Source organism: Vigna unguiculata, chromosome 6 (assembly GCF_004118075.2).
Source record: "Vigna unguiculata cultivar IT97K-499-35 chromosome 6, ASM411807v1, whole genome shotgun sequence".
Classification (NCBI taxonomy): domain Eukaryota; kingdom Viridiplantae; phylum Streptophyta; class Magnoliopsida; order Fabales; family Fabaceae; genus Vigna; species Vigna unguiculata.
In genome coordinates, this window is record NC_040284.1 from 24,061,708 (window position 1) to 24,085,283 (window position 23,576).

Consider the following 23,576-nt stretch of genomic DNA (forward strand, 5'->3'; position numbering starts at 1 on the left):
TAAAACGAGTTATTCAATAAATAAAATTAATTAACGTATACTTTAAAAATATGAACTTAAAGAAGGTATAAAAGAAAAGAGAAGGAGAATTTTTATACAAGAAGATCATAGTGATTGTTGTTTGATTCATGGAGATAAAGGGTTGGTTGGTGTCTTATGACCCCTTAACTTGGTTCTCTATTGAAAATAAGAAATTAATTAAAGAAAAGGAAATGATGTTTTTGATAATTATATAATTACTTTAACAACTTGTTTTAAGAGTAATGTGATTATTAAAAAAAATTAACTGTGAAAAAGGTAAAATAATACGCGTTGTATAAATTTATTGAATTTTCAATATATTATTGTCCTTTAACAAATAGGTATTTGGATAATATATCTAAATGTATTTTTTTTAGGTGCTTAATTGAATTTGGGATTGTGAACCGAAATAAGATTTTATCAAAAAGATGTAGTGATCAATAACTAGATATAAAAATGATTGTTTTTTATAACGGTTCAGTAATAGATTTTTAGTGTATATATTTCCCTAGTGGTTTTATTTTTATTAATGTAAATAACTTTATTAATTATTTTACTTTTTAAAAAATTTGTCCCTATATTTTTAATTATTTTTAAAAATATAGTTTTCATAAATTTAATAACATTTTTATTTTAATAATAATTATAATAATAATTTTTTATTTCTTTCATTTAAAAAATAAAAGTGGATAACGTGTAACATACTTTGCTTTATAAATTTAAAGGGTTTTAAATTGAATTTATACACATATTTTTCATTGAAAATGTAAAGGGTTTTAAATTGAATTTGATTTTATTGAGTTTGTTATATGATATAAAATATTGTTTTATATGTGAGTTTGGAAATAAATAACAGCGTTAAGGGTTAAGGTAGTCTCAATTCCCCACTTTATTGGTATTGTTAGATCTATTATTTGTAAAACTTTGATTCGATAAGAGAATGATGAGTTGGTGATTGGCTATATGCACCGACACTTCAATTTAAGTCATGTATCCGTGTCCGGCACGTATCTATATCTGATACTTTACGATATTTTATCGATACTTATCATTGAAATATTGAATTTATGAAGTCGTAATATACTACAAAATTTTTTTTAATAATGACAAATTTTAGTAACAAAAAATAATTAGTCATTATATAATGATCAATTTAGATACCAATTTAAAAACTAAAAATTATTAACAACTAAAATAGTTCCAAAAAATTATAATTGATCTCTAAATTGATAATTATAATAGTTTCTATTAAGAATTAATTTATAAATTTGTCACCTAAATTGGTCACTAACATTAACAATCAGGTTTTGACTACCAAAATAATTGGTTTCTAAATTGGTCTCTAACATATTTTTTGTTACTAAAATTGGTTATTATTTAAGAATATTCTTTTAATGGTATTTTTATGATAATAATAATTTATAATTTTTATGTTGACAACTTTAGTACATATAATTTTATTTTGGATTTACACAATAATGATCATATATTTATTATGTTTTTAAGAAACACTGTTCACTTTTCAATATCCATATATTATGTATCGTGTCTTATTATTTTAAAAATAAACGTATCGACGTATTGGATAACTGTCTTATCCAATACATGTATCGTATTTGTGCATCATAGGTGATTGGTAATTAAGGTTCAATAAAAGACTCCACATTGTTTTATAATGAGTAAAAATTAACTTTAAGTAGTTTTGTATACAATTAAATATTAAAATTACATTAATTTATTTTGAGATATTATTTTCATCTCAATTATTTATCTAATTTATTATTGACAATTATTTTTATTTCTTGCATTTAAGAAAAGGTTAAATATTTTTTTTAAACTTTAATGTAATATTGAAATTTATTTTTGTCTTAAATTTTGATATGATTTAATTTTCAAACTTTAAAAATAATGAATAATATAGTCATTTTAATCTAATTTCATGAATTTTTGTTGACATGCTAAACATATTTTTAACTTATGTTTAAGATGTTTACATCATTTGACATATTTCAACTCAAATGATAACTTAAAATACTATTTAACTAAAAAAATATATGTTGTTAGGTTAAAAAGGACTAGATCTATTCAATTTTGAAGTTTATGTATAAAAGTTTAGATAAAGATAAATTTTAATTTTGTGTTCTAAGTTAACTAACTATAAATATATTTAACGATTTAAAAAAGTCTTAATAAATTTAGAAACTTTTTATCTCTTTCATGAGTTTATGTAATGATTTTATAATATTTATTTTGTTCTTACTTTGTTATAAATTTTAACAAAAATTGAAAGGCATTTATGAAATATCAGAGGTATCAACATCTACACATGTATAGGAGATATAGATAAAATCTAAGCTAAACGGTACATAAAATTTAAGAGTGTCAACATAAATTAACTTGACTTACACGAGTTAACTTACTATTGATTAAGCTAAAAATGAGTTAGTTTAATCAAACTTACTTCTTTAATAAGTTAACAATTTTGTAATCTGATTTAACCCACTATAAGTTAACGTTAACAGGTTAGTAGATTCACTTGCTTAAAATAATATTTTATTCTTCTAATTTGTTTTATATATATATATATATATATATATATATATATATATATATATATATATATATATATATATATATATATATATATATATATATAAAGTCACTATATTTATGCATCCTTTGAGAATGTATATATTTTTTAAATACTCACAGATTAGAAGAAAAGGAGAATTTGGTTTGAAGACTCATACTTACAATACTTCCATCTTAAAATGGTCATATTCTAATAATAAAAGTTAGGTTTCTATGAATTTGAAAAGTAAATGGATAACTCTGTGAAATTTAGATACCATCAAATCCCAACACCATCTCCTATTTGTAAATTATCTTGGTCCCCTAGGGAATAAAAATATATAACAATGAACTGAAATGAAATTTGATCTTTTTCAGCGATGAAGTTTTATGGTATGCTGAAGAAATAAAATAAAATTAATGCAGATTATCTTCTAGGGAAAGATGGGAAAAATCATTTTAAATTTGTAAGGACCACTATATTAATTTTTACATATTTTTATTCTTGTGTATTATTTCCCATCCAAATACGGATAGCTTTTAATTTATTCTCATCTAATTTAATTAAACACTCTCCAACAAACACGCATTAACGGATTGGGTCATAGGTGATGCAGGATTTGACAACCTAACCACTTAATTAATGTTGATAATAACATTTACGTAATTGGTTGAAGCTACAACTTGCTATCCAACTGATATTACAAGTTTTCAATGACTACACTTATAAGTAGTTATTAGCACACATATAACTCCTCCAAATATTATTATCAATAATGTGTGAGTAAAAAAAAAAAATTAATGGAAAAACACATAAATCATACATATTTCTTATTAAAAAATAAATATTAAGCCTAACACATTTATATAATATTTATGTTGAGACATTTTATCTCTTTGTCGATATACTGTAATATCATTTCATTTTTGTAAGATATAAAATTTTTAACATATTTATTATTATATTGAGACATTTATATCTTAATTGTGAAACTAAATATTAATATATGAGTCGATAAAGGGCGGTACGATAAACTTAATAAATAACGATCTCATTAAAATAAGTTTTTGATAACTCCATTATAAATTGAGAAATTAACTTTAAATTTAATTTATACTATAAAACCGATTTGTAAAGTAAAATTTGTATCTATTTATACTATAAACTCGTTTTATTTTTAATTGATGTAAAATTTCTAACATTCCTGATCTTAATTTTATTTATTTTTAATTGACCTATAATCTCTAACATTCCTAATCTTAATTTTATTTGTCTTCGATAACATAAATATGAATCGAAAGTTCTACACTAATTAAACAAATTAAATATCATATAAGAAAATATCCATAAGACTTTATATTAAAAATAGTATAATTATTTATTTTGAAAACTCCTAGCTATAGCTATGAGATCTAATCTAAACTAAAAAGTTGTCTTAATTGACAATTACGTTAAAAAGCAGAGTACTTCCATATATGAAAGTGATAACTCTAACAAAAATCTCTATTATTTAGTGCAAAATAATGCAGTGAAGTGATATACACACTTATTGTAGAAAGCACATGCCTTAATTCAAATAACTTATTTTCAAAACTCTTGTATATTTGAAACACAAGAGTCCTTATTAAACAAATCTCCTCAATTAGTCTTCTTCTTTAAGGATATATTCAGTGAACAACTAATAAATGCAACTTTTTTTTATCAAAAATCATGATTTGAGTACATTGAAAACTCTAGTTTGAATGTCTTCACGTCCATAATATTTTTTAAAAAGCAATATTTCCAAAACTTAATTGCGATAGTACTCCTTGTGTATTTTGTTACTTACTCATTTGTATTTCCAAAACAATGAAACAATTCAGGAAAAAGAGTTAATACCCATCCTAGTTTTGTGAACAAAAAAAGAGAAGCATGTGAACATAACACAATATAAAATACTAGTTAAGAAGATTTGAGAAACAGCTATGGAGTTGTTCACATAAATAAAACTACCAACCATCACCTTCCTCTATTTATTTCTCAACTGTCCACGAAGCTTATCACTCTTCATTATTTCCCAATTGTTTTTTGTATTTATACACACACACATGTATATATATAACAACATGCTAATATAAACAACTTTCACCGAAGAAATACTTAGCCAAATTTTGTTGTTGTTGTTGTTGTTCTGTCTTTTTCATCTGATATATAACCAACCACACATTGTGGTGTGGGGAAAGACAAATCCAAGCACAAACGTAAGCATGTCGAAGATGAGGGTAACCCTGAACTCAAAACTAACGGTTGTGTCAAGCAGACCCGTTTGTTCGGGTAAGGTTCACGCTCTATCAGCGCTGGACCGTGGCATGGGGTGCCACACTCTGCACGTTATATTCTACTACAAGAACGAGGATAACTGGTTCAAGTCCTTTGATTTGGACCCTTTGAGGGAATCCTTGTCGGAGGTTCTGACCCAGTACCCGGTTTTGACGGGTCGGTTGGATCGAGGGGAGAGTGGTGAATGGGAAGTGAAGTGCAATGATGCCGGCGTTAGGACCATAAAGGCCACTGTGGATTCCACCCTTCATGAATGGCTCAAATCTGCTTCTGACTCCGAGGAAAAGCTTCTGGTTACTTGGGATGATATGCCTGAGGATCCCTCCACTTGGTCACCCTTTCGAATTCAGGTAGTGTTTTCATAATTGTGTGGTTGGTTGATGATGTTTATATCAAAAATTAACATAGATTGACGATGTTTATTTGTTTATTTCCGACCATTACTGTGTGGTGTTGCAGATAAACAGCTTCCAAGAAGGAGGTGTTGCTATAGGAGTAAGTTGCAGTCACATGATGGCAGATCTAACTTTCATTGCATCATTCGTTAAATCATGGACGGAATTTCACCGCCATTTTCCCATCACCCACCCTCCTTTGATCGCTCCACTTTCTACTGGCCGCCATGCATCATCGTCGTCCACAAAAACATCCTCTGCAACTGCAACTGCAACAAACTTTGCCACAGCCACCTTCAAGTTTTCAGGTTCAACCATGAAACAGTGCCTCTCCAAAGTCCATGACTGGTGCCCCAACGCCACCCCGTTCGACTTTCTGGCGGCTCTGTTTTGGACACGTGTTGCTCGTGTCAGACCTCCAAAAACTCAGGACCAAACTCACTCTCTATGCATCTGCAGCGACTTCAGGAGTCTCCTGAAACCTCCCCTCCCAATTGGGTACTTGGGAAACGCCTTGAAGTTTTCAACGCTCTCGCAGAAAGTGAAAGACGTGGAGCTGGGAGGCGTAGTTAGTGCAGTGCATAAGCATTTGGAAGAGCTTTCAGAGGAGGCTAGCAATGAAGGGAAACGCGTGTATGGGAGTGAGTTAACTTGTGTCTGCATGGAGCACTTGATGGTGGAGGAAGACCAGGAGTCGTTGTTATACGGTGCAGTGTTCGGAAATAACGAGAAACCAGTTCATGTTTCGTGTCGGGTGGGGAATGTGGAGAGCGAAGGTTTGATCATGGTGATGCCTTGCTCGGAAGGAGGGCTTTCGAGATCGGTGACGGTGATGCTGGCGGAGGAAGAGGTGGCGGAACTGAACAAAGATGAAGCTATAATGGAGTTGGAGCCGGTGATGGTTCTTGCTGGTTGTGAAATGGAGCATTGATTTTAACTTGAAAAAGTTACCTTTTTTTTTTTTTTTTCTGGTTTCTTGTCTCTATCTTCTTGTCTCTTTCTTTTGTGAATGTAAAGCTGGCACCTTTATTTGTGGGACCATTGCACGATGCTCACATCACACGTGCTTAATTTGGAAGAACAAAAAAAGGTTTTCACGAACATGGTATTGAACCAGCCAAAATCTGTTTCTGAAAGTGAGATAATACTATTTGTGTGTACCTTTAGCTCCTGATGAGTCAAGCTCGCAGTGTACCCTGCTTCGGTAAATTGTTTACGTCACTTTTGTTTGTATATTCTTTTTTAATCGATGGGGTTCTCCATTTCAATTACTACTGTGTTTGTTTGGAACATTTGCTTTCTAAAATCCTAAAATGAATAAAAGGTTGTGTCAAAATAAGGAAGAGACAGGAATTTTAATGAAGAATGAGAGAGGGTAGTGCACCCCACACTCGTAGAAAAATATTAAACCACCCTTTATTATTGTACTGCATTTCCGATGCTGTCATGTAGCTTTCATCATTGTTATTGTTGCTCAAGAGAGGAAGAACTTTCCAAGAAAGAAGAAAAAATACGAAAAGAAATCTTTTTTTCTGAAACATATTTTTCACATTCAGATATGTGTTTTTTTACGGAATATTTTTTAGATCAATATAACTGTGAGTCTAAATTTTAACGGATAACAAGATAAAATTAAACATCGTACAAAAATTCATAAATTCAATATTTCTAAATTTTGGATTAAAATATAGTTTTAATCTTTTATATGAATTTGATTTTATATATATAAAATTTTACTATAAATATCTCATAAACAAACTAATAAGTGTATCAGAGTCAGGTTACTTTTGAAAGAAATCACTTTCTTGAAAAATAAAATATATTTTGAAAATTTTGGAAATACGGAAGAAATTGTGAAAGTGAAGTAAGTAAATATATGTGGTCCAAGGTTGCCTAAATTGCATACAAAAAGTTCGATGCTTATTTGGTATTCAAATTTAATGGACAAAATACAATACAAGCATCTCATTACCAACCAAAACTTTTTATCCTGTATTATTCTCTAACTTACAGGGAAAAAAAATATCTTTCAAAGATTTTAGATTGAATGTTATTAATTATTTTTATGAAATATTATACATATATTTATTTTACCATCATCAAAATATCTTATTTTTTATTATTATATATAAAGTGAAATCACAATAAGAACTTTTAAAAATACATAAACGAGGATATTAATTAAAAGTCTTAATTTATGAGCTATCTATTAAAATCAAGAACACAAATTTATGATAAGTATAACAATAACTCACTTAAGATATAATAATATTTATTTTGATAAAAAGATACTATAATTTCTTTAGACATTTACCTCAAAATTACTTGCTAGCATTTGCCTTTTATTTTAATATAGTTTTTTTTTTTCAGAAAGAGAAGTGAGAAACTAAACACCAAAATATAGATAAAAAGGGTGACTCTGCCACATGAATAGGTCGCCTTTTCCCTCATTGTAAAAGACTGAATGTTAATGATTATAACTATTGATCCAGTATTTTAATAATACAATTTAAATATATTTCATTTTTCTTCTCTAATACTTCGAGGTGTTTTTTTAAAGATAAAACTGGAATAAAATTTTAGACAAAAAAACACAGATAATATCTCGAATGCATGTTACAGAGTCTCATCATTTAATATAACATGTGCAAGACAAAGAACACAACAGGGTTTTGCAAAAGTTTTGTGATTGGGAGAAATACAAGGAGAAGAGGAACTAGTTATGGTTTTGGTGGGGTATCCGCAAACTTCCATGAACATCTAAAAAATGCATCAGTAGTGCGATTCCCTGCTACCTCAGATATTGGTACAGCCTCTGTTATCTCCTCTAAATCATCTTTGCTCAGCTTCACTTCAAACGAACCAATATTACTATCAAGATTTTTTATCTTGGTTGTTCCTACAACACATGACAAGTTCCAGAAACCTTAATTCACAGGAAAAAACAATTCATATTTTAAATGTAACATTGTAACAATTCAGACGACCTTTCTGTCTTAATAAGAACAGTTGATTTCTGGCTTAAGAAATTGGGTGGTTTATGTCGTTTGAAATGTCAGAGACAAGAGGGACAACTTCGTTCAAAGAAAAAATGGCAGGTAACAAAAAACAATATTGTCAGATTGGTCTTCATGTTATAAACACACATCAACTTAGCCTCTGATAATATAAAAATGGCAACGTAGTCTGTGACTTTCATAAGTGTCATTTGATTAGTTCCTGAATTAAGACACTATTGTCAATTTGGTCACTAAAATTGATAGCCATAAATTGAATTGATTCCTAGTGTTTTAGAGATACAAAGGCTACTACACAACAAAGTCAAGAATTAGATCAAATGTGGTGTATCAATAACAGAAAACCAAAATGACCGATAATTGACATAGTCAAAAGATGAAACTGTTGGATTCTATCCTATTATTTTTCAAGTGTTTGATAAAACCCAAAAAGAGTTTTAGTTGTTTTTATATAATTTTAATTACTTTAAACATCAATACAAATACTGATAAAAAAAATACAATTTACAGAATTATTCTTTTGTTTAATTTAGTTATGGATTGCAATTATTATCATGTACTGCACGAATCTTTTGGAGAAAAGATAACTACTTATTACATGCTATTGTGTGACTAATACACTAGTCATTGAATGAATCATGTCACGATCCATTTGTTTAAAAAAGTCTTATTTACAACTCACTATTACATATCATTGTATTCTAGAATATACATGTTTACAGCTCAACTGAATAGAATAGAGCTGCTCTTTTGTTATATGGGCACCAAATTGAATAGCTCATTAGTTATCCCCCACAAACTAGACGTAGTAAGTGTTAGAAACCCCGAGTCTAAGTTTTACATTAAGTACATACGACAATGACGAGCAACATACAAGTAAGAATACCTATAAACCTATTGTCCTAGTTTTCGGTTGCAGATGATATCAATCTCTTATGAAGGTTAGGTTCAAATCTAATTATTGATAAAGAAGCCCATAAATCCATTTTCTATTTACAACTCATTTTAAGAAATTGGTTGTTCTTCTAATACAGGTAGTTATTTTCCTATAAGACCCATCCAAGTAATATGAATGTGAAGAAATTTCCTAACATAATGCATTTTCAAAACGATTTCATATAATATAATGCTGACCACAACTCTTACCAAATTTGATGCATGCAAAAGAATACTCACCGGGGATGGGTACCACATCATCTCCCTGACCAAGAATCCATGCGAGAGCAAGTTGTGAAGATGTACATCCGTGCTTCTCTGCCAACTTTTCTATCCTAGAATATAAGATTTTGTTCTTGTCAAAGTTGTCCCCTTGTAACCTTGGTTGGAATGCCTGCGGAAACAAATGTTGGTGAACAATGAACAAGTCCAACTGTCACCAGAAGTACAAGAATTAAGCCCATACCAGAAAACTGTTTGCAGGTATACTTTCTGTGACAGCCTTGCCACCAAAAAATCCACGGCCAAGGGGACTATATGGCACTATTCCAATTCCAAGCTCCCTGTAAGTGTTGTCATCAATGTCACATAATGAAGATTCATAAAATAAAACAAAGGGTTAAATATCATTTTGGTTTCTTATCTTTCAGTGAAAATTAGAATTAGTCCTTCTTCGAAACTTTGGTCTAATTCAGTTCCCTAACTTTAGAATTGTGTGGATTTAGTCTCTTTAATCAAATTTTGTTAAGTTTAATTGACGTTTCAAACGTGTTTCGTGTGATATCATTTGAGTTGTTTACACTGTTTGATACATTTATGCTTTAATGTTAACTAAGAAACGTGTTTGAAACATCAAATAAACTTAACAAAATCTGGTTAAAAGGACTAAATCCATACATTTCTAAAATTTGGAGACTAGATTGGGTCAAAGTTTCAAAGAGAAACTAATTCCAATTTTCACTAAAAGTTAAGAGACCAAAAAAATATTTAACCCCAAAATAAATGAAAGAAATAATTTAGTCATGTGTACACAAAGAAAAAGGTTGCAATTTGAAGCCACTAAAGCTATTTGATCAAAAGTTTATCTCTAGAAAATAAACAAGTTTTCTATTACTCACATCAACTAGAGATAAAGATAATTTACTCAGGAATCCAAAAAATATCAAATTGTCCATGTCATACGACAACACCTTTGTGGAAACAAATGATCAAATTGTCCAAAAAACATTTTACATAAGAAACACCTTAGTACCTGCAAAGTGGAACAATATCTTCCTCAATTTCACGAGTCCAAAGAGACCACTCCATTTGCACAGCAGTGATGGGATGAACAGCATGTGCCCTTCTAATTGTGTCAGGGCTTGCTTCCGACAACCCTATGTACCTTATCTTTCCTTCTTGGACCAGTTTTTTGAGCTCACCCATCTGTCATTTCAAAAAAAACCCAACAACATATAAAACACATAACCACCAAATTAACCTCACATCAAGAATTGCAAATAAAAAAAGTGTTTGATGGCACACTAACAGTGTCCTCAATTGGTACTGAGGTGTCAACACGGTGCTGATAATACAGATCAATGTAGCTGACACCAAGGCGTTGAAGGCTACCCTCGCAACAGGATCGAACGTATTCGGGAGAACCGTCCACTATCACATTATTGGAAACCATTTTTACGATCCCAAACTTTGTGGCAATCTGAATCTGGTCTCGAGGCAAGTCCCTGAGCGCCTGAGAGTTAATCAAAAGCCTTTGTTACATGACATTGTCGATTGTTATCTGTTAAAGCGAAACAGACATGTTAAAAGTGTTAAGGTAGCTAACCTTTCCGACCAAAACTTCATTGATTCGCGGTCCATAAACATCTGAAGTATCGAAGAAAGTGATCCCTTTGCTGAATGCGTATTTGATTATAGAGATGCCAACCTCTTCAGGAACAGGATCATTGTACACTCCAGTTAGGCCCATACACCCAAATCCTAACTTAGAAACCTTACAACCAAATCAAAAATCAAAATCAAAATTCAGAATTCACACAAGACAGGGAAGACACCAACTCAAACGATGATTTGAGTGAAGCATATCAAATCGAAATTCAAGAACACAAACAAACACTAACCTCCAGGCCTTGGCTTCCAAGCTTCACTCGAGGAATATTTGCCATGTTTTTTGTTCCTCTACCAATAATCCAACCAACTCACTCTCTTTCTTTCTTTCTTTCTTCTATTAGTCTTCTTCACCTGTTAGTGCGATGTGGTTGGTGAACCTAACTCTTTTTATTTACTTCAACTCTTCAACCAGCCATTTTAATGTTAGATATTAAAAAATTGTAAATACAATTTAACTTCAAATTGATGAAATTAAAAATAGATATTCAATTTTCATTTTATCCTCCCCTATTATTTTAAACATTAGCCAATTTCACAAGCTCAACTTTATAATTCAACAAAATAAAAAAAATCTAAATCTGCTGAGCCTATTGTTTACCTTATCTCTGTTTAATCTATTCAACAGGAGTAACGAAGTGGATAATGATTTCTTCTCATAAATTCTCTTTAACTGAACAAGGTTAAACGATATATATTACTAGTAAGGCTTAAATACTCTTTTGATCCTAGTTTTGGTCGACTTTTTTTACTTTGGTCCTATTTTTTAAATTGTTTTCAATTTGGTCCTATTTTTCGTTATATTTTTTCAATCAACTCCTTCTCGCTAACTCCGTCCAAATCATTAACGGATGTGAACAGTAACTGCCACGTGTCATTTTGTGATTTTTTTAATTTTATTTTAAATTATTTTAAATTTTATTTTAAATTTTTTTTAAATTTTTTTAAATTTTTTTTATTTAAAAAAAATGTACACGTGTCAAGCTCATTTTATGCCACGTGTCAGAATTAGATTTTTGTATTCAATTTGGTCCTATTATTCGTTATCTGTTTTCAATTTGGTCCTAGTTTTTTTTAAAAAATTTAACATTTTTTTTCCTCTCCAAATTGAGACAAAATTTAATTTGTATATATTAAAATGCATATTTTTGTTAAATATTTTAATTTAGAATTAAATTTAGTTTAAAATTAAAACGAAAAAAAGCAATAACACCATTAATTTAAAATTTTAAGAGGTTAAAAATATTTAATTTTAAACCAACTCTAATTTTAAATTAAAAATATTTAATAAAAATATGTATTTTAATAAGAATATTCATATAACATTTATATACAAATTGTATTTTGTCTTTGGAGAGGAACAAAAATACTAAATTAAAAAAAAACTAGGACCAAATTGAAAACAAATAACGAATAATAGGACCAAATTGAATATAAAAATCATATCTGACATGTGGCATAATATGAGCTTGACACGTGTACATTTTAAAAAAAAAATTTAAAAAAAAATTTAAAAAAAATTAAAAACAAATTAAAAACAAATTAAAAAAAATCAAAAAAATCACAAAATGACATGTGGCAGTTACTGTTCACATCCGTTAATGATTTGGACGGAGTTAACAGAAAGGAGTTGATTGAAAAAATATAACGAAAAGTAGGATCAAATTGAAAACAATTTAAAAAGTAGGACCAAAGTGAAAAAAGTCGACCAAAACTAAGACCAAAAGAGTATTTAAGCCTACTAGTAAAGTTTGATTGCTTTATACATATATGTTTTTCAAAATAACAAAATTCATTATAAATTAACTTTTTTGTGAAGAGATTAACATAATTGTCCATGAAATATTTTAATGGTACCTTAATTTATATCAATATCAAAATTGATATTCATTTATCATTGATTCAAATACATATTAATCCTGTTCTCGCAAAAGGATAATGTGAGGTGCATACCGGTCGTAACTCGGCTTCCTTTGCTAGATATTTTACAAAGGAATACTTTCGTTTTTCTTTAAACCTGTCTTTTTCGGTCATATCTTCTTCTCCTTAGTGGAGAGCAGCTGCTTAACTTTATAGAGGTCTCCAGCTCATCCTTGCTTCAGTCTTCCTAAGATTACGGGAGGTAATTGACGTGTGCAGGGTTACCTCAACCTTTGTGGGGATGTGGTTACGTGATTGTTTTGTTGTTATCTTGAGGAGAGAGGGCAGTTTAAGTGAATTGGGTCTTCAAATAAGTTGGGTTAAGTGCATCGGAGTACATAGGTCGGCTCCAAGTCGGACACAGCACGTCCTTGCAATGAGGTCGACTCCAATCCAAACACAATACGTCTGCACACCTTGGTTGGCTTGAGTCGGCCTAGTACACACATACACATAGGTCGGCCCAATAGTCCATACACAAGGTTGTCTGGAGGTCGGTCGAATAGTCCATATGCATAGGTCATCTTAAGGTCGGCCCAATAGTCCATACACAAGGTTGTCTGGAGGTCGGTCCAATAGTCCGTCCATACACATAAGTCATCTTGAGATTGACATAGTATACACATACACATAGGTCGTCCTAAGGTCCGTCCAATATGCACATACACATAAGTTGTCTTGAAGTCAACCCAATACACACATACACATGGGTCGTCTAGAGTCTAGTCACCATAAAATATTTTAATGATACTTTAATTTATATTGATATCAAAATTGATATTCATTTATCATTGATTCAAATACATATTAACCCTAAATTTTCTCTATACCTGTTTGTAGATAACTGTATTGTTATATAATTAGTCAAAAACAATATTAGACAAACACTTAGTCAAACGTTGTATTGTCATATAATTAGACAAATAATTATTACACACCCTATACTATTACAATTAGTCATAAAAATACTAATTTGAATAATCTCAAAATATCTTTCTTTTATCTTATTCGTATACTTGATTCTTCAAACCATGTCTATTTTAATTTAAAAAGAATGTTAAATCACAATTTAATCTGATTATTATAAATCTAAAATCTAATTTATATATTTGAAAATATTTATTTGTAATAAATTTTAATTATAACAATATTTATAAAAAGAAAAAGTATTTACACTTTTTCACATTTTAATTATTATATTTAAGAAAAAAAATGTTTTTTCACAGCACTTACACAGGTTGACAACCCATTTTAGTAGTGATATTTTGATCATTATAAAAACTTGATTTTTGTATTTATAAAAGGAACAGAGAGATTAAAAAATAAGATGGTGAAAATAAATTGTGCATAAAAGTTTCTTGGATGTAAAAATAATAACCTAACAACAAAACCAGTTTTAATAACAAGTTAAATTTTGAACTGACAGCTAAAGCTTCTTTCACTGGCAACAGACAGCACAACATTGAACCAAATCTTCATTCTCAGAAAGTTCTGACGAGTTTGAACTTTGAAACATTGAACTCCAGAATATATATAATCAGAGAAACATTCACTGAACCATGACTTGGCATAATGATGGATACATTGGCTTTAGATAATCACTTTAGAAACTTAATAATATGATACAACATAACAGAAGAACCAAATGAACAATAACAATTACTTTTTATTGAGATCTGATTAGAATTGAGATTTGAGCTCTCAGGTGCTTAATCAGTATATCTAACTATGCTTTTGGTGGAGTATTAGCAAACTTCCATGAACATCTAACAAATGTATCAGTTGTCCAATCTCCAGCCACCTCAGATATTGGTACAGCATCTGTAATCTCTCTCAAATCATTTTCGCTCAGCTTCACTTCACATGAACTGATATTACTATCAAGATTTTTTATCTTAGTTGTTCCTACAATACATCGAGAGGTTCCACAAGTGTTAATTTACTGACAAAAAAACAAAACAGTTCTTTGTTAAAAATAGTTCTTCGTTAACTCATACACAAAATGTGATTCACTCACCGGGGATTGGTGCCAAGTCATCTCCTTGATGAAGAATCCATGCAAGAGCAAGTTGTGAAGGTGTACATCCATACTTCTGTGCCAACTTTTCTATCCTGGAATATAAGACTTTGTTCTTGTCGAAGTTTTCCCCTTGTAACCTTGGTTGAATTGCCTATAGGTTGAACCAGATGTTATGGACAACAAACAAGGAAAACTGTCAAAATCAGAAGAATTCAGAAGAAGGGATTTAGTTCATACCAGAAAACTATCTGCAGGTACACTTTCTACAATAGCTTTGCCACCAAAAAATCCACGGCCAAGGGGACTGTAAGGTACTAATCCAATTCCAAGCTCCCTGAAAGTGTTCTTAGTCAAGAAATGAGAGAAATAACTTGTTCCAACATAACATTCAACATAAAACCTTAAAGTTTTGTGTGTGTGGGTCTTCCGAACTTTAAGACAAATGATCAAATTGTCCCACAAAAACATTTAACACCAGAGACACCTAGGAAAAGTACCTGCAAAGTGGAACAATATCCAGCTCAATTTCACGAGTCCAAAGGGACCACTCCATTTGCAGAGCAGTGATGGGATGAACTGCATGTGCCCTCCTAATTGTGTCAGGACTTGCTTCCGACAATCCTATGTACCTTATCTTCCCCTCTTCGACCAGCTTTTTCAACTCACCCATCTGTTATTCAAAGAAAACCCAACAACGTATGAAACACAGAACCACCAAATTAACCTCAGATTAAGACCGACTTGTAAAATGACTTTCACACTTCAGTTCTATATTATGAAATTGCGTTATCTAAATCTTCCGACAAGACTTAAGAACGACTTATAGATTTAAACCTAGTTATATATTATGAAATTGCGTTATGTAATACTTCTAAGAATCGAAAAAAAAAGTGTGTTTGATGACAAACTCACAGTGTCCTCGATTGGTACTGTGGTATCGACACGGTGCTGATAATACAGATCAATGTAACTGACACCAAGGCGTTGAAGGCTACCCTCGCAACAGGATCGAACATACTCAGGAGAACCGTTCACTATCACATTATCAGAAACCATTTTCACGATCCCAAACTTTGTGGCAATCTGAACTTGATCTCGAGGCAAGTCTCTGAGCGCCTGGGAGTTAATCAAAATCTCATGTTACATTACATTGTATATAGTTTTTTGTTAAAGTGAAACAGACATGTTAAAAGTGTTAAGGTTGTTAACCTTTCCGACCAAAACTTCATTGGCATGGGGTCCATAAAAATCTGATGTGTCAAAGAAAGTGATCCCTTTACTGAATGCATATTTGATTATAGAGATGCCAACCTCTTCCGGAACAGGATCGTTGTACACTCCGGTCAGACCCATACACCCAAATCCCAACTTAGAAACCTTAACACACCAAAAATCATTCACACAACACAAGAAAACAGCAACCTCAGAGTCGTGATTTGTTGAATGAGAGACATCAAATCAATGCAACAACATAAAAACTAACCTCAAGACCTTGGCTTCCAAGCTTCACTCGAGGAATATTTGCCATGTTTTCTGCTCCTCTGCGAATTCCTCCAAAATTTTTCAACTATTTCTTTCTTGTGTTCCTCTTTAAATATGTGTTAGTGATATGTTTTTGGTAAATCTAACGTTACTGCGACGCTTATTTTGACTCAATCACGATATTGTAGCAGACTAGGATTTTTACAAGTAATCAGAAGAATATCACAACTTATATTATTATTATTGCCATATGGCTGCTATAGAGAATTGAATTCTATATATATATATATATATATATATATATATATATATAAATGACATATGAACACTTGAAGAATTGTAAAACAAGACGCATGCAATTGATTTGACCTTTTATTAATACATTTTTCAATTCATCATGTTCATATTTTGTTGAGCAAATCAAACGGCAATCTATTGATTTTGATATGTTTTTAAGGAAAAGATATCATATAAATTTATTACCATTGAATCGGGAACAACTAGGCTTTTTTGTAAAAAGGAGTTACTTTGACCAAGAATTTGTAAAAAAGGGTCGTTTGATTTTTTTTTTTGCAAAATAGGGTTAAGTCATCGTGGCAGAGGACGACATTAAAGGTGAAATCGTCCTCCACCGTGCTAGTTTCTTTTTTTTTTCTTCCAAAAAGCGAAACCGTGCTCTCGGAAGTCGGTTTCTATATATTTTAAAAGTGAAGTCGTCGGCCTGACGACTTCACTTTTTGTTTTTTTTTTTTTTTTTTTTTACACATTCAGCTTTATATATATATATATATTTAATTATATATTATTTAGTTTTTTTTAAATATTTGTTTAAGTAAAAATATGAAAAATAGTTTTAAAAAAATTCTAAAATACTTAATCGTTAAACCTTAATACAAAATTAAGAAGATAAAATGATACAAATTAAAAAAATATTAAAAAATCCTTCGATAATAATATTTGAATATTTAATTTGTTAATGTTTATTTTATTTATGGTTTAGTTAGTCTACTAACTATCAAGTATCATTTAATAAAATACTAAATTTGTAAAATCAAACGAAGAAGTAGAGAACGTTTTGACCAAATCAGAAGAAACTGGCGAAAAAATCGTCATTGAAGATGTCACTTTATTTCTCTACTGTAAACAAATATTTAAAAAAAACTAAATAATATATAATTATATATATATATATATATATATATATATATATATAAAGCTGAATGTGTAAAAAAAAAAAAAAAACCAAAAAGTGAAGTCGTCAGGCCCAAGGACGACTTCACTTTCAAAATATATAGAAACCGGCTTCTCAGAGCACGGTTTCACTTTTTGAAAAAAAAAAAAAGAAACCGGCACGGTGGAGGACGACTTCACCTTTAATGTCGTCCTCCACCGCGACGACTTGACCCTATTTTGCAAAAAAAAAATTCAACGGACCCATTTTTACAAATTTTTGGTCCAAGTGACCCCTTTTTACAAAAAAACCGAACAACTAACTACATATAAAAAATTAAGATACTGTTTTGAATCAAAAACCTTAAGTCAAATAGGATTATTAGTTCTTTGTACATAATTATCTTACTCATTTTTATTCAAAAATTTCAACTCACCTTCTGAACAATAATATCATATATCAACATTATAGGATTTAGAGTTTAGGCTACGTAACACTTAACACCCCAAAACCATACATCATCTATGTTCAGTATAAAAATTAAAATTTTAATTTTCAAAATATGTACATAACAAAATAAAACATTAAACCATGTATACATATAAAGTCCTGAGGACAACAAATAACACCTGAAAAAATTACTAACTCTCTTTAGCTCCAAAACCTACACAATCACATGTTTCAATGTTTAAACACGGTCATGGCAGAATTACAATGTCTAACATAAAAATAAAAGATGAATTAATGTTTTAATGATATGTAGCAAAATTAATGTACGAACAAATTTATCAAATATGTGTTAAAAGTGATATCAAACATTCACATCACACAAATTCAACTTATGATTCGCCGAACTATCATAAAGTTGATATATATATATATATATATATATATATATATATATATATATATATATATATATATATATATATATATATATATATATATATATATATATATATATATATATATATATATTTCAACTATCTATTTCTTATGTTTCTCTTCAAATATTTGTTAGTATTATGCTGTTGGCAAATCTCATTTTACTAATCTAGAACAACATGACAAGTTTGTATTATAATTAGAAAAAAGTTCTTTTTGAGACATTTGATAACTATTTGATAATGTTTATAAAGGTAAAATAATTTTAATAAAAATTAACTTTTATATTTAAAAAGAAAAAGAAAATAAATAATAATGAAAAATAATATTAAATGATAATAAAAAAAAGATAATGATATTTTGACTATTAAATTTTGACAACTTTCCCTTACAACATGATGTGTCATCTTCTAAATGGTTTTGGAATATTGAGAATGAGAAAATGGAGAAATTGAAAACCATTTAGAAGATGCCACCTAAATTTATAAAGAAAGTTGTCAAAATTTAATAGTTAAAAAATCATTTTCCTAAAAAAAAAAAAAAGTGTTCTCAAAATACCAACTTTTCCCGAATAAAAGCTGGCCAGAGGAAAAAAAAAAGAAAGCCAAACCCAATTGTACCAGTTACAGGAGCAAAAGCACAATGAACCACCCAATATCCAGTAATTAACGTCTCTTGCAAGACAGACAGAAAAACTCAAGTACAGATATGGATACCTAAAACATAATTAATGAGCAAAGACTCACCTCAAGGTGTATAATATTGCATTATTCATTGTTTTTGTTACATCACAAACTAGTACAGCAAACTACAAACCTGAACCCACCAAATATTTCAATCATGGAGAGGCCATAGGTGAATTGGATTTATTAAATTCAACACGCATATTCAAATACTGATACTATGGATTTTACATACGATGACAAACATCAGTTAACTCGTGCTCATAGTGCATAGTTCCACTGAAAAGGATTTTGAGTGATATAAGTTTAGACCCTGGGATCTTTTGGAGGTGTATTAGCAATAGTCCATGCAAAACTAGCTAATCCATAGTAGTGTCGATTCCCTGCTACGCCTTCAATGGGAACTGCCTCAGAAATTTCTCTCAACTCACTTTCTGCTAATTTCAATGATACCCCACCAATGTTTTGATCCAGGTTCTTAATCTTAGTAGTGCCTGTTCGCTCCAAACAAATTCAGACAAATAATTAATTCAGTGTACACTTATGGATAACAACATTTAAGATGGTTGATTGATGACATTTCATATGTAATAAGAAATTGTATATAAAAACTTTTCCAATGTGTTTAGACGTACCCAATAATTGCACACTCAAAACAAAAACATACTAAATGCATGAGTTTATTGCAGATGTTCACCAGGAGAAAAGTACATATGTGTTTAATTTGTTGTGTTAACATTGCACAGGTGAATTAACAAACATATGCAGTGGATACTAGGTTGCCAGATTGAGGGTGCAAGACTCATAATCCATGCTGAGGTTTCTAGTTAATAGGAGTAGTAAGTGTGTTAGTTAAAATACTTTATCAATCTATTTATTTAAAACAGAAAAATATATTTAGTCACTCACCAGGAATAGGCGCAACATCATTGCCTTGGTGGAGCATCCATGCCAATGCCAACTGTGAAGGAGTGCAGTGGTGTTTCGCAGCAAGTTCTTCTATTTTCTCATACAATCTTTTGTTCTTGTCCAGGTTCTCAGTTTGGAAGCGTGGATGTCTCATCTGATAAGTGAAACAAATATTTATCATACACCGAGATTCATCTTAAAATCTTCCTTTTAAGTGAAGTCTTTTTGATGTGGAAAATCACTGCTTTTGTTGCGTTTTGATGAACACATAATCAAAGATGAAGAATATTGATAATTATTATACCAGTGAGCTAACAGTTGAAACAGTTTCCAGAACTCCTTTGCCACCAAAAAAACCTCGACCAAGAGGGCTGTATGGTACAATTCCAATGCCAAGCTCCCTGTATCAAACACATTCTTTTGATCACTTTTTCACGTAACTGCTGGTGTGTATGTTACTAATGGAGTAGAAGTTGAACTTACCTGCAGAGAGGAACAATCTCTTCCTCAATGTCACGAGTCCAGAGGGACCACTCCATTTGAACAGCAGTGATGGGATGAACAGCATGTGCTCTCCTTATAGTATCTGGACTTGCTTCAGATAATCCAATATACCTCACTTTCCCCTCTTCCACCAGTTTCTTGAGTTCACCTACCTGTAATATTATTACCATTACAAAACCATTGATATAATATGTACTAAAAACTATTGATATATAGATTTAGAGGAACAAATCCTTAACTGTATCTTCTATAGGTACTGACAAGTCCACTCTGTGCTGATAATAGAGATCAATGTACTCAACACCCAGACGTTCCAAGCTGCCTTCACAGCATGACCGCACATACTCTGGTGTGCCCTTAACAGACATTCCAGAAGAATCGATCTTTGTTATGCCAAATTTAGTAGCTATTTGGATCTTTTCTCTTGGTAGCTGCTTCAGAGCCTAGTCAAGCAGAATAAAAAAAAATAGTTAACCATCATGACAAAGCGATTCCACTGACCCTTTAGAAAAAGAAAACGCATTTTTGCAGTAGAAAATGATGGGTTTTTTTGTCAAACAGGTATCAAACATGTTTAAAGGGATAAGGAAGAGGAGGGAACACATTTTGATACCTTTCCGACCAAAATCTCGTTAGCATGGTCGACCCCATAAATATCAGCAGTGTCAAAAAAAGTGATTCCTTGATCGAATGCATGTTTGATAACAGATATGCCTTCATCTTCGCGAAGTGGATCATTGTAAGCTCCAGTGAGACCCATACAACCGTATCCCAACTTCGAAACCTGTTCAGAAAATGAGAAAATAAAGAACATGCTTGCAAAGTAATGAAATTGAATCATAAAAAAGAGAAAAATTAAGAACATTTAATACCTCAAGGCCTTGAGTTCCGAGTTTCACACGAGGAATTTTCACACTCTGCGCCATTTGATGAGTTCGCTGCAATGCCTTTGGTGTTGATCTTGATGAGTTTGTTGCTATAAACTACGTTTGAACTTTGACATATATATATATAGAGATATAGAGAGTGCAAGTGGGTCAACTATTTGAACTATTTGGAGGGAATTGAATTCTGTTACAGTAATTAAAGTCAACTTTTTTATTTCTTTTGTTGCAGTAAATTCTGCTTTACGTGTTTTTTGGTTATTTTTCTATTATATCTTAGTAATACACTAATTATTATTAATTTTAATGTTTTAAAATATATTAAAATGATATTTAAAATATCAATCGATTTAGCTACTTTTATAATTACAACAATAGTTATCTGAACGTATTAACATCGTCATTGAATATGTCACTAACGTTGATTTAATCACTTTACCAGTCATATCTTAACATACAAGACAAGCAATTAGAAGAGTAATTTGATTTTGCTTTTCCACTTTTTTCTGTTTGTTAATTATATCTTTGCAACTTTATTACAAGTTCGACTAGTTAAAATATTTGTAAGATTAATTTTTAGATAATTGACGTTAGAGAAAGTATTTTTTGAATCATATTGATTTCACACACAATGATAATTTATTGCTTTTGCACCGGCTTTTGAAAATGCATATAATCAATTAAAAAGATGAATTAATTGATTATTTTGTTAAGTGTTCAAATCTAGCACTACAAAAAGACTACGATATTCAGCGCGGTACTTTCACTGAGAAAAAAAAAAATAGTACGCTACTATGTGAATTGATTTAAATATTCTCGAGGTTAAGAACATATTCTTGGTGATTTTTTACTTGAAGTGTAATATATATATATATATATATATATATATATATATATATATATATATATATTCTTGGTGATTCTTTCACAGAAAAATTTAAAGGGTAATTTAATTTTATAAAAAAATAAATAAATACTTTAGGTAAAATATGTTGATTGAATAAAAAAAATTTAAAAATTATGAAATTTTATAAGATTACTTAAATTGTTTGAAATTAAATAATTTTAAATTTTATTTAAAATGTAAAAATTGGAGTTTTTCATTTTTTTTATTAGAATGTGGAATTGCTGAATATTTATTAAAGTTTATTTATCTATACTCTGTTCACATTTTATTTCAACTTCATCCTTCAAATGACATTCTTTTTTAAATTTAATTATTCTTAATTTAAAATTTAACCAAATAAATAAAACTATTTATAATCAAATTGTAAAAAAAATTATATTTATTTTTATAATTAAAATTTATTATTTTTTGTTACTATAAAGTGGCATAACATATGTGTGTTCACTGCTAATATTAATAAGAATTCATTTTTTATTTAAATTATTATAATTATTTTGTTTTCGTAGTGGATAAGGAAGGTTACAAGGTATTCGACTTAAAGGAAAATTTTTCATGTCTCCACAAAGCAAACCCTATCTGCGTAACGTGGGGAGAAAAAAAAAAATCATGGTGTGTGAAATGAAGACCAAACAAACACTCCTATGTCGCGTAGTTGCTGAAAGAGAGAAATTCTTATGCATATTCTTGTTGCTCTTTGTTGTCCGTGATAAGTCACTTCTTGAATTCTTTGTGCTTCATATTGGCAACCCTAAATGAAAGTTTCTTCACCATTTCCTTTTTTTTTTGGGTTAAATATGTTTTTGGTCCCTCAAGTTTCAGCGAAATTTGGAATTAGTCCCTCATCAAAACTTTTGACAAATTTAGTCCTTCATCTTTCAAAATGCGTAAATTTAGTCCTTTTAACCAAATTTTGTTAAGTTTATCTCATGTTTCAAGCGCATTTCATGATAGTATTTAAGTTAACATTGAAGCAAAAATGTGTCAAACAGTATAAATAATTTAAATACTATCATGAAATGCGCTTGAAATGTCAGATAAACTTAACAAAATTTGGTTAAAAGGAC

The 23,576-nt window shown here is 30.2% G+C and overlaps 4 protein-coding genes across 4 annotated transcripts; 1 reads left to right on the forward strand and 3 right to left on the reverse strand.

Annotated features, from left to right (window-relative positions):
• Positions 1 to 4,605: 4,605 nt before the first annotated feature.
• On the forward strand, positions 4,606 to 6,575 carry LOC114187985 (shikimate O-hydroxycinnamoyltransferase-like). The gene is made up of 2 exons (XM_028076453.1): positions 4,606 to 5,262; positions 5,372 to 6,575. The coding sequence occupies exons 1-2, from the start codon at positions 4,840 to 4,842 to the stop codon at positions 6,236 to 6,238; spliced, it is 1,290 nt and encodes a 429-aa protein (XP_027932254.1). The 5' UTR covers positions 4,606 to 4,839; the 3' UTR covers positions 6,239 to 6,575.
• A 1,309-nt stretch (positions 6,576 to 7,884) lies between these two features.
• Positions 7,885 to 11,551, reverse strand: LOC114187984 (probable aldo-keto reductase 1). The gene is made up of 7 exons (XM_028076452.1): positions 11,381 to 11,551; positions 11,086 to 11,253; positions 10,789 to 10,992; positions 10,513 to 10,685; positions 9,727 to 9,823; positions 9,501 to 9,654; positions 7,885 to 8,206 (listed from the first exon to the last, which is right to left on the reverse strand). The coding sequence occupies exons 1-7, from the start codon at positions 11,423 to 11,425 to the stop codon at positions 8,028 to 8,030; spliced, it is 1,020 nt and encodes a 339-aa protein (XP_027932253.1). The 5' UTR covers positions 11,426 to 11,551; the 3' UTR covers positions 7,885 to 8,027.
• Positions 11,552 to 14,573: 3,022 nt separating this feature from the next.
• Positions 14,574 to 16,735, reverse strand: LOC114187465 (probable aldo-keto reductase 1). Its single transcript, XM_028075726.1, has 7 exons — positions 16,571 to 16,735; positions 16,297 to 16,464; positions 16,000 to 16,203; positions 15,585 to 15,757; positions 15,325 to 15,421; positions 15,085 to 15,238; positions 14,574 to 14,972 (listed from the first exon to the last, which is right to left on the reverse strand). The coding sequence occupies exons 1-7, from the start codon at positions 16,613 to 16,615 to the stop codon at positions 14,794 to 14,796; spliced, it is 1,020 nt and encodes a 339-aa protein (XP_027931527.1). The 5' UTR covers positions 16,616 to 16,735; the 3' UTR covers positions 14,574 to 14,793.
• A 2,617-nt stretch (positions 16,736 to 19,352) lies between these two features.
• On the reverse strand, positions 19,353 to 21,691 carry LOC114187438 (probable aldo-keto reductase 1). Its single transcript, XM_028075699.1, has 7 exons — positions 21,594 to 21,691; positions 21,335 to 21,505; positions 20,961 to 21,164; positions 20,701 to 20,873; positions 20,522 to 20,618; positions 20,218 to 20,371; positions 19,353 to 19,802 (listed from the first exon to the last, which is right to left on the reverse strand). Exons 1-7 carry the CDS (start codon positions 21,645 to 21,647, stop codon positions 19,615 to 19,617), a joined length of 1,041 nt encoding a protein of 346 aa, XP_027931500.1. The 5' UTR covers positions 21,648 to 21,691; the 3' UTR covers positions 19,353 to 19,614.
• Positions 21,692 to 23,576: the final 1,885 nt, after the last annotated feature.